Source organism: Eumetopias jubatus, unplaced genomic scaffold, assembly GCF_037043125.1.
Source record: "Eumetopias jubatus isolate StellerSeaLion01/CBP00866 unplaced genomic scaffold, mEumJub1_p1.0 scaffold_6, whole genome shotgun sequence".
In the NCBI taxonomy this organism is placed as follows: Eukaryota; Metazoa; Chordata; class Mammalia; order Carnivora; family Otariidae; genus Eumetopias; species Eumetopias jubatus.
The window spans coordinates 131436530-131454862 of record NW_028274812.1 but is presented as its reverse complement, the minus strand read 5'-3'; the positions used below and the strand labels follow the sequence as shown (position 1 = coordinate 131454862).

Genomic DNA, 18333 nt, shown 5'->3' with positions numbered 1-18333 from the left:
AATGAAATAGAAACCAAAAGAACAGTAGAACAGATCAACGAAACTAGGAGCTGCTTCTTGAAAGAATTAACAAGATTGACAAACCCCTGGCCAGACTTATCACAAAGAAAAGAGAAATGACCCAAATCAACAAAATCATGAATGAAAGAGGAGAGATCACAACCAACACCAAAGAAATACAAACAATAATAGGAACATATTATGAGCAACTCTATGCCAGCAAATTAGATAACCTGGAAGAAATGGATGCATTCCTAGAAATGTATCAACTACCAAAATTGAACCAGGAAGAAATAGAAAACCTGAACAGACCTATAACCGCTAAGGAAATTGAAGCAGTCATCAAAAATCTCCCAAAAAACAAAAGCCCAGGGCCAGACGGCTTCCCAGGGGAATTCTACCAAACATTTAAAGAATAATTAATACCTATTCTCCTGAAACTGTTCCACAAAATAGAAATGGAAGGAAAACTTCCAAACTCGTTTTATGAGGCCACCATTACCTTGATCCCCAAACCAGACAAAGACCCCATCAAAAAGGAGAATTACAGACCAATATCCTTGATGAACGTGGATGCAAAAATTCTCACCAAAATACTAGCCAATAGGATCCAACAGTACATTAAAAGGATTATTCACCATGACCAGGTGGGATTTATCCCTGGGATGCAAGTTTGGTTCAACATCTGCAAATCAATCCATGTGATACAATACATTAACAAAAGACAGAACAAGAATCATATGATCCTCTCAATAGATGCAGAAAAAGCATTTGACAAAGTACAGCATCCTTTATTGATCAAAACTCTTCAGAGTATAGGGATAGAGGGTACCTACCTCAATATCATAAAAGCCATCTATGAAAACCCTACAGCAAATATCATTCTCAATGGGGAAAAGCTGAGAGCTTTTCCCCTAAGGTCAGGAATGCGGCAGGGATGTCCACTATCACCACTGCTATTCAACATAGTATTAGAAGTCCTAGCCAGAGCAATCAGACAACAAAATAAATCAAAGGCATCCAAATCGGCAAAGAGGAAGTCAAGCTCTCACTCTTTGCAGATGATATGATACTGTATATGGAAAACCCAAAAGACTCCACCCCAAAACTGCTAGAACTCATACAGGAATTCAATAAAGTGGCAGGATATAAAATCAATGCACAGAAATCAGTGGCATTCCTATACACCAACAAGACAGAAGAGAGACAAATCAAGGAGTCGATCCCATTTACAATTGCACCCAAAACCATAAGATACCTAGGAATAAATGTAACCAAAGAGGCAAAGGATCTGTACTCAGAAAACTATAAAATACTCATGAAAGAAATTGAAGAAGACACAAAGAAATGGAAACGTTCCATGCTCATGGATTGGAAGAACAAACATTGTGAAGATGTCAATGCTACCTAGAGCAATCTACACATTCAATGCCATCCCCATCAAAATACCATCCACTTTTTCCAAAGAAATGGAACAAATAATCCTAAAATTTGTATGGAATCAGAAGAGACCCCGAATAGCCAGAGGAATATTGAAAAAGAAAAGCAAAGCTGGTGGCATCACAATTCCAGACTTCCACCTCTATTACAAAGCTGTCATCATTAAGACAGTATGGTACTGGAACAAACAGAGACACATAGATCAATGGAACAGAATAGACAGCCCAGAAATGGAGCCTCAACTCTGTGGTCAACTCATCTTTGACAAAGCAGGAAAGAATGTCCAGTGGAAAAAAGACAGTCTCTTCAACAAATGGTGTTGGGAAAATTGGACAGCCACATGCAGAAGAATGAAACTGGACCATTTCCTTACACCACACACAAAAATAGACTCCAAATGGTTGAAGGACCTAAACGTGAGACAGGAGTCCATCAAAGTCCTACAGGAGAACACAGGTAGCAACTCTTCGACCTCAGCCGCAGCAACTTCTTCCTAGAAACATCGCCAAAGACAAGGGAAGAAAGGGCAAAAATGAACTCTTGGGACTTCATCAAGATAAAAAGCTTTTGCACAGCAAAAGAAACAGTCCACAAAACCAAAAAACAACAGAATGGGAGAAGATATTTGCAAATGACCTATCAGATAAAGGGCTAGTATCCAAAATCTATAAAGAACTTACCCAACTCAACACCCAAAGAACAAATAATCCAATCAAGAAATGGGCAGAAGACATGAACAGATATTTTTCCAAAGAAGACATCCAAATGGCCAACAGACACATGGAAAAGTGCTCAACATCACTCGGCATCAGGGAAATCCAAATCAAAACCTCAATGAGATACCACCTCACAGCAGTCAGAATGGCAAAAATTAACAAGTCAGAAACGACAGATGTTGGCGGGGATGCGGAGAAAGGGGAACCCTCCTACACTGTTGGTGGGAATGCAAGCTGGTGCAGCCACTCTGGAAAACAGTATGGAGGTTCCTCAAACAGTTGAAAATAGAGCTACCATACGATCCAGCAATTGCACTCCTGGGTATTTACCACAAAGATACAAATGTAGGGATCTGAAGAGGTACGTGCACCCCAATGTTCATAGCAGCGATGTCCACAATAGCCAAACTGTGGAAAGAGTCAAGATGTCCATCGACGGATGAATGGATAAAGAAGAGGTGGTATATATACACAATGGAATATTATGCAGCGATCAAAAGGAATGAGATCTTGCCATTTGCAATGATGTGGATGGAACTGGAGGGTGTTATGCTGAGTGAAATAAGTCAATCAGAGAAAGACAAGTATCATATGACCTCACTGATATGAGGAATTCTTAATCTCAGGAAACAAACTGAGGGTGGCTGGAGTGGTGGGGGGTGGGAGGGAGGGGGTGGCTGGGTGATAGACATTGGGGAGGGTATGTGCTATGGTGAGCGCTGTGAATTGTATAAGACTGTTGAATCACAGGTCTGTACCTCTGAAACAAATTATGCAATATATGTTAAGAAAAAAAAAGAAGAAGATAGCAGGAGGGAAAGAGTGAAGGGGAGTAAGTCGGCGGGGGAGATGAACCATGAGAGACGATGGACTCTGAAATAGAAACTGAGGGTGGTAGAGGGGAGGGGGTTGGGGGGATGGGTTAGCCTGGTGATGGGTATTAAAGAGGGCACATTCTGCATGGAGCACTGGGTGTTATGCATAAAGAATGAATCATGGAACAGTACATCAAGAACTAATGATGTAATGTATGGTGATTAACATAACAATAAAAAATTAAAATAAAAAAAGAAGAGGGGGAGCTCATAAATCATTATGTTGGTTTTGTAAGAGGCGTGTGGAGCCAGCCCCCACCCCCAAAGTAAACTTCTTTATGCCATTAAAAAAATAAGAACATAGTCCATGCTATCAACATAGTTAATGAAATTCAAAAGAATTCCTTAAGTTTATGTAATATCCGGTCTATACTCAAATTCACCAATTATTTCCAGAATGCCCTTTACTATATTTTTGTCCAAACTGGGACCTAATCAGGACCATGCACTGCATCTCGTCTTGTGTCCTGTTAAGTCAAGCCTGACATGTTGACTGGGTCAGATGTACCATACACATTCTATAGACAGACTTGTGAAATCGCTTCCATCTGGTGGCGTTAGCCTGTTTTCTTATTCCCTGTACTTCCAATAACATGGAAGTTGATCAAAGGTGCTGACTGAATTCAAGATGAATATCTTTGGCTGGAAAACACTGGAGACAATATTGTGAAGTCCTATTTGAACACAGCCAGAGATGAGTAATATCTGATCATTGCATCATTTATGATGCAAGAATTGGTCATTGGTTTAAGGTGATGGTAGCTTGACTCGTCTATTATTTTCCCTTTGAAATAAAAATCTGTGTGGTATTATTTTGGTAGCAAACAATATCCACTTCCTCATCAACCATTCACTTTTTAGTGTTATTTTATCAGTCGGTAATCCTTGCCTGAAATAATAATTTCATTAAGAATTGCAAAATTATGGCTTTATATTCTACCACTTTGTTTAAATTTATTAGCTGTAATTCTTCCATAAAGTAGAACTTTCCCTGACCAACTACCATTATTTTGTCACCCTAAATAGCTTCTTCTAAAAAGACAGGGTAGGGGCACCTGGGTGGCTCAGGTGGTTAAGCATCTGACTCTTGATTTCTGCTCAGGTCATGATCTCAGGGTTGTGAGATCGAACCCAGCATCAGGCTCTTTGCTGGGTATGGAGGCTGCTTAAGATTCTCTCTCTCCCTCTCCCTCTGCCCCTCCCCCTTGCTCATGCTCTTTATCTTTCTCTCCCTAAAATAAATAAATAAATAAAAATAAAATAATAATAAGTCAGGGTACTGTAGAAAGAGTTTTCATGGTATTAGGTCATTGGTAGATACTTTACTTGAAAGTCAAGAGGTATGATTTTATTATTTTCTTTTCTTTTAAAGGCATGATTTTATATTTAACATCAGAAATATTTTTTTCCTCATGATTCTAAGATATACCTCAGTAAAGCAGTTATTAAAAATAGTTTGAAAATTAAATAAATTTAGGAACTTTGTATGTTTTGAAAGCTTTCATGAGTCTGTAAAGTGGTGCATTATTCCTCAGGTATTTCTCAGTATCTCCCCTACTCTGGATCATACCAAATATTTGTTTCATATTTGATTTTATATTTCTTGGAAATTCAACTTTAGATTTTCTTACGTTCTGAACCCATGTCTTCATATTTTATATTCTCCTACATATTAATAGAAAACCTGTTCTTTTTTCTTTTTTATTCCCTTGAGAGAGAGAGCAAGCAAGAGAGAGAGCACATGTGGGTGGGGGGGGAGGGACAAAGAAAGAGAGAGAAGCAGACAACCGACTGAGCAAGGAGCCCGATGCAGGGTTTGATCCCACGACCCTTGGATCATGACCTGAGCCAAAGGCAGATGCTTAACCAACTGAGCCACCCACGCACTCCAAGAAAAGCCATTCTTCTAAGGGTCTGGGATCTGACTCCCATGAGCTTTGAGTAGAAGATGATGTAGAATGGAAAGACAAATTTCATTGTTTCTTAAAGAAAGACTCTTGGGAGTTTTTTTGTCTTGTTTTGTTTTTTGTTTTTTTATCAACCATAGCGTATCCTCACTCTTCACTCTGATATTTGAAAAATGTTAATACAGAGTTCAAAGCACCTAGACATTTTTATGGATTTCATCTGGCAAGATTAAACTATTTAAATTTTCCAAGGCATTATTGCCTATTATTCTTTAGCTTGATGCCTATTAGGTTAATCCTTCAATCTAAGTAACTTTATGAATGCTATATTTAAAGTGATTTGTTTTCATAAGTTTGTGCCCTTCAAAGGATAATTCCACTCTCACCTATGATTTGACTTGGAATTTTTATTTTTATGACATATTTACATTTTCAATCATCATAGAATTACTCATTATATCATATATAGATATTCCATGTATATGTTTAGTGATATATATATATTTAAGATTGACGTATGTTAAAGTTGCTAGTACCTATGTACTTAAATGTGTAATTTTTTGGAAAACTGAGAGAAAATTAAAATAGTTAAATAACCAGAGACAGCAATTCCTCATAGAAATGTAGATCACGCATTTTTCATGCAGGATTTTACTTTCATATATTGCTTATATTGGTTGGCATGGCTCATGTAAGTTTTAAGTTTTTAGAAAAAAAATTGAAAAATTGACATTAAATTCAAAGGCAATTTTAATATTACTGTTTTATAAATTTGATATATGAAATTCTAGTATAGAGATGATTTTCCATATAAACTTAAGTCTTTGTTATTTCTAAATATGTAATTGTGTGGTAATGATTTCTCATATGGTGTGTTTGCCTATTAAGCATTGCTTTTGAACAAAGAAAATTGGTTCAAATCATTTAATATATGGTTAAATATTATTAAACTCAGAACTCCATAATATAGGGATTAGGAACATGTGCTCTGAAGGTCAACTCTCCAGGCTGGATCTAACCTTGATTTGCTCAGTTTACTCACTTCAAAAATGAGGATAATTATAGTGTTTACCTGGAATAGTTAATGTGAGGTTTCGGCAGCTATTACATAGAATTTCCATAGATTAGTGCCTAGCACATTACAGATACTCAACAAATATTAGATGAAATTGAATTATGTCCTTCATTTCTTTCTTCTTCCCTATGCTAGCCATTACCACAGGCAAAAAGAGTTTGAATAATAACATCCCAGTAAAGTATTCACTGTTAGATAAAATGAAAAATAGGTATCTACTCAGTTTGCAGAATCCAACTGGTTCTTTGGTGACTTACATTACTTGTCAAAAAAAAAAAAAGAGAGAGACAGAGAGAGTTAAGGAAATAGAAATAGTTTTTGAGGATTTATGGATATTTATGAAAAATGTAGCAACATTTAGAGCCATTATCCTATGTTGTTTTTTGGAATATAGAAGCATCTAGAGCAATCTTGTTCTCCTTGTGTGTTATTTTTTCATACGTTTGTTAGAAAAGGTGGTTCAGACTAGGAAAATCTGAAGACATATTTCTGGAAAGTCAATATTTAAATTTTTTAGCTATAGCTAATTAGGAATATTTTGAATTTTGTTTAGATGTTGGATGAATACGCAGAACATAACTATCTTAATTTCTGGTTTAGCAACAATATTTACTGATAATTTTTGCCAAAGCGTTCTCTGTGTAATCCTCCATTATAACAAGCCATCACTTGTTCAGACGAATAGGATATGGTGGAAAGTCTGGGTTGCCAAGTATTTGAAATAAACTCTATACAAAAAAGAATATTTTTATATGGAAGAAGAAATATGACCAAACCTGCATGAAATAATTGTTACATCATAAAGTTTGTGATAAAATCTTCCTTAATGAGGTGATAAATTTTAATTAGTTCACTGTTAATAAATAATTGATGCTTCTCGAGTACTTGAGAGGATTTGAAAATAGTTGGCTCCATGAGGGCATTCATTCTCTTTGCAAACTGGGCTTGCTCTGTTTGATCTTTTTTGGAAAATATTTGGTGCAAAGGAAAATTTCATAAGTTTTAATAAAGTTTTACTGTTTAGCCCATTCTATTCATTTCCAAAGGACCATATATATGCATTGATCCAAGCCTTAGGTGTTTTTACAAGGATGTTAGTTAAGGGCTAATAATAGAAACTATATGGGGTCAAGTGAGTGAAGAAAACTGTTACCCTATGCATGTAGCCTCTAAAACGACAAGGTGACTACATGAAGGACCAATTACATGGATTAAGAGCTGAGCTTTGGAACCACAGAGAGCTGGCTCCAGTCTCCACCACGTGCTGCAACCTTGGGCAAGTACCTAAAGCACTCTAAGCCTCAATTTATCCATCTGCGAAATTGGTCTGACACTCAGAGCATCAGCATCAATTGACAAAGCCTACAGAAGTGCTTAGAAGGGTCTCAGGATGGCTTCACTCATTCCCATCACCTAAATTCCATTATGTTGCTGGTGACAGCCAGAACCTCTGACCTCTGCTCTTACTGTCAGACTCCTGTATCTCATTCCTACTTACCATTGCCATGCGGGTATCACAAAAACACTGCAGATTTAACACGTCCAACCTGGAAGCTGATATTTTGTCCCTCAAAACCATGTTTATGGGCGCCTGGGTGGCTCAGTCGGTTAAGCATCTGCCTACAGCTCAGGTCATGATCCTGGAGTCCCGGATCAAGTACCTCATCAGGCTCCCTGCTCGGTGGCGAGTCTGCTTCTCCCTCTGACCCTCCCCCTCTCGTGCTCTTTTCACTCTCTCAAATAAATAAATAAAATCTTAAAAAAAAAAAACCCACAACAACTGTGTTTGCATTATCTATCCCATTTTTCCTATCCCAGTAAACGGCACTAGAGAACACTAATTGACTCAGACCAGAAATTTGAAATTCATTTTTGGTTTTTTATTTCCCCTTATCTTCCTCATTCAATTCATCAGCAAGACTTCCTAGTTTAGTGAAGTGGTTCACCCTACAGCTTTTTCTACATACACATTTGCTCCTTGGTAAGCTTGCCAGGCTAAATCTACAGTATTCTCTGTCACACAAGACTAAACTGTGAGGGCACATCTGTAGGGCTCCTGTTCCCTATGGCGTCTGGTTGCTTTCCATAAATGGGGAGTGTTGTTAATGGTAAGGAAGGGGAGAAGAGAGGTCACGTGGGAGTTCTTCCCTCCCTGCATTAAGCTGCCTCCATCCCTCCACCCAGGGTTACCATTCTACTCGAGAGTAGATGACTTTATGTAACTCTCCTTCCAGTGTCTGGTGACTACTCTGTCTCCTCATCCCTTCAAGCCTAACAGTAGAAACAGCCTGCTCCTAAATCCACAGCCTTGTAATAATACATTTGTAAACAAATCTTCTTCCTCCAGTCATCTAATTTTGAGAATGCATATGTTTCTGCTGAGACCCTCACTGATATAGATCCTAAACTTGGGCCTTCTTGGCGATTAACCACAGCAAAGCACCCATTTTACTCTAATGCGGTTAACTAACACCACACCTGCCATGTTGGTACATGAGGTACCATGGAACATGTCTCTTCTCAGAATTTTAATTGAAAGCCTGACATGACCCTTCTGTCCTTTGATTTCTCCTCAAACTGTCTCACACTTCTGCAATTTCTGCAGGATTTCTGCCTTGGAGAAGAAGGGTTGGGGTGGCGGGGAAGATACCATGTGTGCACATTTGGCTGCTTGATTCTCCTATTTTTACCTCCTTCTCCAGTTCATAATCCACTGGGAGCAAAAGGGGAAATGTTCTCCACTGCCTCATGCATTCTAGTTGTGACTTTTTTTTCAAAGATTTATTTATTTATTTTGGTGGGGAGGGGCAGAGGGAGAGGGAGAGAGAATCTTAAACGGACTCTGCACTCTGAGCACAGAGCCTGACTTGGGGCTCGATCTCATGACCCTGAGATGGTGATCTGAGCTGACATCAACAGTCGGAGGCTCAACTGACAGTGCCACTCAGGCACCCCAGTTGTGATTCCTTTTTAAGGTCCTCCACATTGAGAAGACCTTTCCCCCTCCAATTGTCTGGAATTATAGTAGCTGAATTTTGCTGAGAAACATGATTTATAGGAGAGAGGAATAAATAAACATGCATTTAATATTTTTAAGATTTCATCACTGATTACATATAGGACAGCCTTTGAGGCTGTACTTAGACCACACTGATCTTCTTTTTAAGTATATAAAACTATGTCCTACCTCAGGACCTTTGTATGTGCTGTTCCTTCTACCTAGAGCAATTAATTTCTTTCACTTTTTGCATGGCTAAACTATTCTTTTACTAGATCTCATTTAAAAAAAATCACTCTTTCCTAACCTTCCTCCCACAACCTTGTCCCCTAAAAGTCTTCCCTAGACTGTTCTTTGGATTGTTCTTACCATCCTTGACATTGTTTTACTCATTTCCCAAGTTTATTTTATTTATAGTGTTCACTAGAAAGATGACTTTATAATGTCAACTATAATATAAATCTTTATATACCACTGTATTCCTGGTTTCTAGCATTGTGTCTGGTATAAAGCAAAACCATAATGATAGCCATAGAATAAGAGACTGAATATAATACAATGCCTTGTAGGGTATCAGTGCTCAATAAGTGTATATTAGCATTGTTATGAAATCTCACTGCTAATCAGCATGTGATAAATTTAAGAAGATTTACTTAGTGGGGGTGCCTGGGTGGCTCAGTTGTTAAATATCTGCCTTCGGCTCAGGTCATGATCCTGGGGTCCCGGGATTGAGCCCTGCATCAGGCTCCCTGCTCAGTGGGAAGCCTGCTTCGCCCTCTCCCACTCCCCCTGCTTGTGTTCCCTCTCTCGCTGTGTCTCTCTCTGTCAAATAAATAAATAAATAAAATCTTAAAAAAAAAAAAAAGATTTACTTAGTAGAATTAGACTTTTTATTAGATCTCACATACTTATTTTAGAGGTCCTCTTGGCAGAGCTGTATTAAGAACCTTATTTATCTACATAACATGGCATCTTTCAGGGGAAGCCTGTGGAAGGGAAGGTCTTCCCTTGAAGAGATTTGTGGGTTTGGTTTTTGTCTAATGAAGTGAACTCTGCTAAGGTTCACAGAAGACCCACAGAGTTGTAAATGGAATTAGATAAGCAGAAAAATCAACTGCTTGAACTAAAAGAGACAGAGAGAAACCAAAATAAAGGTGTCTTTGGACTCCCAAATCTACTGGCAGGAAACGACTTAGCTGCAAATATGGGCTAGCTTTCATGAAAAAAGCAAGGAAGATCCATGGAGTGGGACCAGGTGTCCAGAGGACAAAGCTGAGAGCCATGGAGAATCATTCCAACCTTTAGACTTAATTAAGCAACTGCCAACATTTGCTTGTTTGGCTTTCGCGATTGCTATGGAGTCAGGATCCTGGCCTCCTATTAGCACATTTTTGTAGTTCCCTCTTACACTGTACCAGGGTTGAACTGTGTGACCCATAGCGTACAGCAGAAGTGCTGCTATGTCTTTTCCAAGGCTAGGTTATAAAGGACTGAAGCTTCCACCTTGAGTTCTCTCTCTTTCTTTCTTTCTTTCATTCCCTTGAGTTCTCTCTCTTTCTTTTTTCTTTCATTCCCTTGAGTTCTCTCTCTTTCTTTCTTTCATTTCCTCAACATTCATCTTCTCAAAATGTGTTGGTATTTGTCTATGATATCCTTTCAGAACATCTGGATGAGTATTATTAATAGGGTTGTTATACATTATGTTGGGCATGGGGTAGTCCTGGGTTATGCCTGTTGTCCTAGAATAATTGTTTCCTCTTTGCCTACCAAAATGTCCTGGATTGGATGATAAATTATACGATCATAATTATTATTAACATCTTTAGCATCCTACACATTCAGCCATATGTCTGTTTACACTTTGTTAAGTGTTCCATTGTGTGGTATGAGTATACCATTATGTGGTATGTGTGCATGTGTGTGTGTGTGTGTGTGTGTGTACATGAGAGAGAGAGAGAGAGAAATAGAGATAAAGAAAACTGGGCTTGCATCCACCAAACATTTTTCCTCCTTTTTTAATGTTCTTTATTATCTTCTCCACCTTCCTGGTCAAAAGTAACTAAGCAGAGTGAGGAAAGTCATATTCTATAAAAGGTGGCTGCTAAAGGTATAACTCCCATGTTTTTATTTGTCTCCTGGAGCCTTAACCTTCAGAGTAAGCATATCCAAGTCTTAGAAAAGCCCACTTTTGCATATAACATTTCAAGTGTATTTTTAATCAATTTTATTTCATTTCTGTTTTCTTTGATGCAGGATTTGAAATTTGAAGGGGAAGGACTCAATCAGTACATTCCTATGTCCTGTTTAAAGACTGACAAAACATTCAAGAAGTATGTTCCTTCATGGTAGATTCAAGGCATTTTCTTTTCTTTTGTTTATTTTGCTATCGATTAAATATGGGTCAATTATAGGGACCAGGCACCCCTAGTTTGATTCACCCTAAGGATCAGGTTTGTGGAAACTGTGACCTCCTTTCCTCTTGAAATTTGTCTGTGCCCTTTCATTCATATACGGCTGTTGGGGATGGGGCATTATAGTGAATGGTGGTATAGCTGGGAGCCATGTCTCATTTAACTCTCAGGAAGTACTTACATCCTTGAGCCGAGGTAGGATCTTCCAAGATCTGGGAGTGGCAGTTGCTTCTTCTCCATGTCAGAAGAGGAGATGCAGAAGTAGTAGGTGTAGGTTCAGAGGGACTTTCAAGTTGGATGGTTTCACTTTGAATCTTGGGTCCTCAAATAAGATAGTTGACATTCTCCAGCATCAGTTCATCAGTGAAGCAGAAATAAGAATACCTTGATGGATTATCATAAGGGTTAAATGAAATAATAGATATAACATATTTAAAAGGGTGCCCTGAACATGCTAAGCATTCAGTAATAACTGTTCATACATATATCAGTGGTGCTCAACAGGGATCGATTTTGCCACAGGGGACATTTAGCAATGTCTGGAGACATTTTCTATTGTCGCAACTTGGACTAGGAAAGGGTCTGTTAATGGCATCTAGTGGGCAGCGGCCAGAGATCTTGCTAAACATTCTACAGTGCCCAGGCCAGCCTCCACAACAAAGGTTATGTCGTTCAAAATATCAATAGGGCAGAGGTTGAGAAATCCTGTTGTAGACATCAGTGCTGTTCGTTCATTGTCATTTTACTTAATTTCTAATCTGACTAGCAGAGAAAATAAGATATCAATTGGAGTGGGACCTATCTCTCTGTGAAGAGTATTCAGTGCCCCAGAGAACAGGCCATGAGGGCAGGATTATATAATGCTGAGGTGTCAGTCAACACTCAGTGTAGTAGCCCTGATCACTGTACTTCTAGGGCTAGGACTTCAGACCAGGAAAATGGCCAGGGAGGTAGACGAGACATTATATGCAAGAAACTTAATTATAGGCTAACTTATAATGGTGAGACTTGGAATTAACCTAAATACCCAACAATAAGAGATTATGCTGTAGAAAAAAACCTTAATCTCATGGAAAATGCCTATAATGTACAAAGTGCATTATATGGGTGACAAAATAACACTTACATCATTGACCTTATTCTGAAAGGAGAAAAAAAGATGTATTTAGCTATGTAGCTATGATGAATAGACCTCAGTATTTTATCAGTGTTTATCTCTGAGTTGTGGACTAATGGATGACTTTTGGGGGGCTTTTTATATAATCAAATTTTGTATAGTGTGCAAACGTAAACATATATTTATATAACCACAAAATTATTAAGTGCTGGATATGAGGTGAAAAAAAAAAGACTAGTAATAGGACCTAATTCAAAATGAGCTCATATCTGGTCTGGTCTGGCTCCTGGTCCAGGGTATGACTGCTCCAAGGGGACACAAATCTCTAGACTTAACTCTAGGTACCTAATATCATGTTAAAGCTGTGTATTAACCTTTTGATGTGCATGTTCCATTTTAACTAAGGAAGTTATTTTTAGAAAACCTTTAATTATAAGGAACTGGGATTGCAACTAAGGATCTTTTTTTTTTCCTTTAGCATGATAATCATGAATTCAGCATCTGATTATTTAGATTAAGTTTTTAGGGTATTTCATGAGTTCCTTACAATGCTTACCAAGAGACCAAAGAAAGAAACTGAGGAAACCATTTCACTCTGGTTAACATAACATGTTTGATGTTTACTAATGAAATCTGTTTACCTTCATAACTGTATAATAGGGCCATTAAAGACAATAGATACAGTAGTTTAAAAGTAATAAAATTTACAACAAAGTGTATTTAATTTGAAATTGAATTGCCAGCAAATGGGTGTCCTAATGAACACTTGTGTCAATGTAGCTCTAACCAAATTAAGGGAAATCATTTCTATCACAAGAAACTAAATCAGCTGCGAGATCCAAAAAGGCCATTCCTCTGGTGGGGGTACAGTCATTGTCACAGATGGCCCTACTGATGGAATTAAGCTTAAGTCAGAAGAAGTGAACTACAAGATCCTTCTTAATTCAAATGAATATGGGAAAGTAGGCAGATGTTGTTAGGATGCGTGAAGCTTAAAATAAATAAATAAATAGTAAAAAAGAAGCTCAAATAAAGTCAGTAAATGTTAATAGAAGAAAAAAAAAAAGCCTGGGGAACATTTTGAGGGTGGAAATAGATCTTGATCTCTGACCATTGCATCAAAAAAAGAAAAGAAAAAGTTTATGTCGTATCAGCTATTCATCTATTTAAATGATTTCCCCATTCCAGAGTCTCTTTATCAATTTATAGGATGGAAGGGGCTGGGGGTAGAAAATGAAGTGGTGAAAAGTCTTACCAAATATGTGATCTTCTGGTAATTTCTGAAACAAGCCACATTTTAATTGTTGGGAGATCAGTACTGAATATTGTGAGTCTTGTATTTTGTAGGATCCCATTTCAAAAGCTACTCATCTCCCCAACTTTAATCAATGGTGGCAATGTGGTATTTATCTAGTTCTCAGCTAATCTGACACAATGTTTAAGGAAAACATCAAATTGTATTGTGTTTCCAAAGGCAAACCTTTTCATTATGCCCACTGTTGATTTCTGTTCCTTTTATCTCCCCTCTTCTTGTAACTGCTGCAGAGCGCCAAGTCAACCATTAATTGCAGACCTAAATGTCTGTAAAGAAGACAGCGCAGCCAAGCTCTGCAGCCTCCCAGAAGTAACTCATGAATCAAAGGGAGCAGCAGGACCTTGCTGGAAGGTGAGGTTCTCATGATGAACTTTTTCTCTGCTGCAAAATGCCAAGTGATGAGATCAGTTGTTATTGACTCCACTTCCTGTTGTGCTTTTCCTCCCGTGGGACCCTTTAGAGAAACAGAATTTCAGCAGGTCTCAGTTAATATTTTTGAGAAGTCTTTGCTAAAATAGAATGGCTAAAATTCTCAGTTGTGAAGCCATTGGAATTCCTCATGTCCACGGTGTCCATGGTGCCAGGCTGGGTTCTCACTAGACAGTGAGGCAGGGCTGCCATCATGCAAATGTGACAAGGTTTGAGATTTGATGGATCTTCTGTCTTCTTTCCCTCCTCATCTGACACTCGCTTTGAGGAAGGTTGTAAATGCAAGAGAGATTGTGGTATAATTCCTCAGACTGGCATTTCTGCCCCCTAGTCACCATTCGATTATCTTCCAAATTGCTGTGTTTCAGAGAGATAAAGATTTTTTATGGCTTGCTGACTTGAAACAACCACAAGAGCCAGCGAAGAGATGGCTAAGCGGCCATGCATAGTAATTCCATTGGTAAATGACAAAATCTTTGTTTGTATGACATTTCCAAAATTACTACAGAAGATGAATCTAAAATACAAAATGTCACATTTGGCATGCAAAACTATCACAATGTATTTCAGTATAAAATTCATAGAGGCATTTAATTTAGAATGTGTTTAATAACTCGGTCTGCCTGCATCAGTAATCCTGCCTTGAGGTTTAAAGAGATTGTTTTATTTATTCACTTGGTGTTAATTTTTCAAGTATTTTTGGAAACCAAAATATTAAGGTTAAGTCTTTTTTGTTAATTAAGATTTTCTAATTAAACCAAAAATAATTGTTGTTCTGATTAGCTTTTTAGTATGACTTATATGAAAAAACAAAAGAAGTTCAGCAACTTTCGCTGTTTGTTTAACTATGATTTGATTCCAGAAGCATACTATCTATATGGAAATATATATTATCGCTCATGAAATAAAAGTCAAGGCAGGATTAATAAGTACTTACTGTTGGCTGCAGATTAATGGATAGTGCTACCAGCTCTGGTAGCCAAGAGAGTAACCTGCTTCTAGAAACGACATTATTTTTTGCTTTAAGCACAATGTAATAGAGAATTCTTTGAAGTCAAATTATTCTGAAGACTATTTGCGACTTGTGAGTATAGAAAACATGACTTAATGACATTTGAGTTATTAATAATCCCAGTTTTTTGTTTAATCTGAAACAAGTCCATTAAAAATCTTATCAGTTTGTATAAACTTTCCAGCACTTACTAAAAATGAAAATGGCCTATTTCTGTCAGCTGAAGGTAAGCAATGAAATTCAGATGTCCCATAAAATATGCCTGAATCATGTTCTTGCTACATACAATTTATGCTAAGTTATAAGTTAAAGCGCATACCAATGCTACCCCCTCCTTTATTTTTTTATTCTCATTTGAAGCTGATGGGGCAAGTGGACCTCATGTTGAAACTGAATAAAGCTATCTACTGGGTGAGATGTTAGTCTGACCTACTTTGTACTTGCCTCCTCCACGTGGTCTACGGGCCAAGGGCAGGCTGCCTAAGATGCACCACAATGGCACAGTGATTATTTTGAATTGAAGCTGCTTGAGAAACAGCCAGTGCAAGACCACTCAGAACCTCCCCTGTCCCCCTGAACACAGGAAATCAGTCTCCCATATGGAAGGTACCCTCCCTGTACTAAGAAGTGAAAAGACGTTATCACCAGAGATTGGAACTTTTAAGAGGAGAAAGCTGTAGAAACCTTGTTATTTTTACTAATCTACTACCTCACCCAAATTTTGCTTAGCATTCCTTCCTCATTAAAACTCTCAAAACACCTGTTTTCTTTACCCTGTCAATTTCTCACAAGTGTATTGTCTCTCTTCCTAAAAGGTGGAAAAACTGCTTGCCTTGGTCATTTCTGTAGGTTTCCCTTTCATTACTGGGCCTCCCTGGGTAGTAATAAAACTTTGACTTCTTTCTCCTGTTAATCTGTTTCATGTAAATTTAATTTGTAGTCCAGCAAAGACCATGAAGGGTAGAGAAAAAAATGTTTCCTCTCCTACAGTGTCATATGGTCTGTGATTAGTGTCAGAGGTAAGGGCTTTTACCTTTCAAACTCTGAGTTTGAAGCTCACTGCCCATGTTCACCCATCCCAGATACCTTGAAGAAGCATGATGTGTGGTTTTAAAAAGTGTTGGTTTCCTGTTAATTCTATCTTATTATAATAGATGAATGGTTTCTGATGTCACAGATCATTAACATACCATGCTTAAAAATTGGCTAAACTTTCCCTGGCATAATTGGTAGCCTTGCCTTTTGACCTCCTAATTATATATCATGTGTCCTCCTCTGTTATCTTTGCTAATACCTGACAATTACAGGTTGAGTGAAAATAATTGTCTATTTCCCCCCCACCCCCGAGAAGCGCATTGTGGCTAATTGCGTGGTTTTACCCAGTTTCTGTGTATTTCAAAGACCTGTCTTGTCTTTAGGTTGAGCAGGGTCAGGCGCCTCAGCATCTTCAAATACAGATGAAATGCATAAGGGGCCTCAAGAACAAGGCTCCCCAAGGCTCTTACCTCCTCAAAGTGTCCTTGCTTGGTCGACCAGGTGGCTGTGCCTTGCAGTGGAGGCAAACGGAGCAGCTGAAGACCAGAACACATCCAGTGAGGCATGATGGAAACTTTTATGATGTAGGGCTGTATTTCCATGAAAGCCTTTATGTGGTAAGCTGGTCTTTTTGCACACATAACACTTTTTTAAGTAGCTTCCCCATGCTTCCTATCTGTCCATTTTTTCATCCCTATTGATGTAGCTTTAGGTATTCAACTTTGGGTAGTAAACAGGAAGGATTTCATTCATTCATTCAATCATTCATTCATTCAGCAAATACCCAGTGAGTGCCTACTCTGCACCAAGCATGTGTTGTGGGCCATAAATGGACACTCTAAATCCAGTGTAAAATGAAAATGCTATCTTTATGTATCAAGACCATATAATGTGGATGCTTGGTCTATATAGTTCTTCATCTTTTTAGGATTTTTGTGCTGAGCGATTGAGGATGTGTGTTATTTGGTGTGTAGTACATGCATACGTGTGTAGGTAGCCCGGGACGCTGATTTTAGGTGAGAACCAAGCTTTAGGACAGAAGAGAAATTGGAAGGATTGTTCAGAAAATGTATTATGGATATAGGGGGATGTGTTTACCATGCAAAGGGATTGCAGAGAAGATGGTACTGAGTAAGACAGGAAGAGGTGGGTAAGATTAAAGAGTGACTCTGGATGCAGGGTTGAGAAGCAGATCATCAAGTTACCTTTGGAAGCAGAGAGGGAAGGCTCAGCTTCCTCCGGGTCATGTTCCAGGAAACTCCAGCCCAAGAAAAAGAAAGGAGGTTGGGTTAGTCCCAGGACCCTTACTGCATGCTGACACATTGGACGTTGGGCATGAGCACTGACTGTTCACAAATATAGAATTGCCTTGTATACTATTAATTTGAATGCGTAAAACAAACATCTTGAGAGTCAATATAGGTATCACAGAGTGATATTTAAGAAAAAAACCTAATTTCTCTCTAAAATATATAGAAGTGCTCTCTTTCCCCACTTCTCCTTAGGTTTTGTGCTAAAAGGTATCTTTTTAATTAATTTTAGCATGTGGTATTTCATTAAGGGTTGTAATGTATTATTCACATGAATATACTCTTCAGATGATGGATTGTATTTATCCTGACCAACTGAAAAAATTAAAATGGGATGTGAAACCATAAAAAAATGAGCCATTCTGTACAGAGATCTATGAACTACAAACCTAGGAGGCCATCATTTACTTGTAGGGTCCAAGAAGAAAATTACCAACCTCCATTTTTTTTGCCACCTTTACTTGTTAGATATCTATGCTTCTTGAGGACAGTGTTTTTGTTGTTGTTGTTTTGTTGGTTGGTTTTTGTTTTTGTTTTATTAATGAGCAACCACTCTGTAGTGAATTTTAAGAAATAGAAAAGATCTAGACTTCATAAAATGCACACCAGTGAATAATAAAGAGCAGAGGGTCAGATGACCTCTCTGTTTGAAAGTTGGCAGGGGTGAAAACCAAAAAGCAAAGCCCTCCTACT

The 18333-nt window shown here is 38.1% G+C and overlaps 1 protein-coding gene across 1 annotated transcript in view; it reads left to right on the top strand.

The window, feature by feature from the left end:
- The window catches only part of LOC114212517 (uncharacterized), a gene marked incomplete at its 5' end in the record, with an annotated part of 237378 nt that overhangs the window by 68361 nt on the left and 150684 nt on the right, over window positions 1-18333 (top strand). Inside the window, 3 exons of the mRNA XM_028107391.2 lie at window positions 11265-11341; window positions 14085-14205; window positions 16714-16947. Of these exons, the coding sequence (XP_027963192.2) occupies window positions 11265-11341; window positions 14085-14205; window positions 16714-16947 (432 nt within the window). The remainder of the gene's footprint in view (window positions 1-11264; window positions 11342-14084; window positions 14206-16713; window positions 16948-18333) is intronic.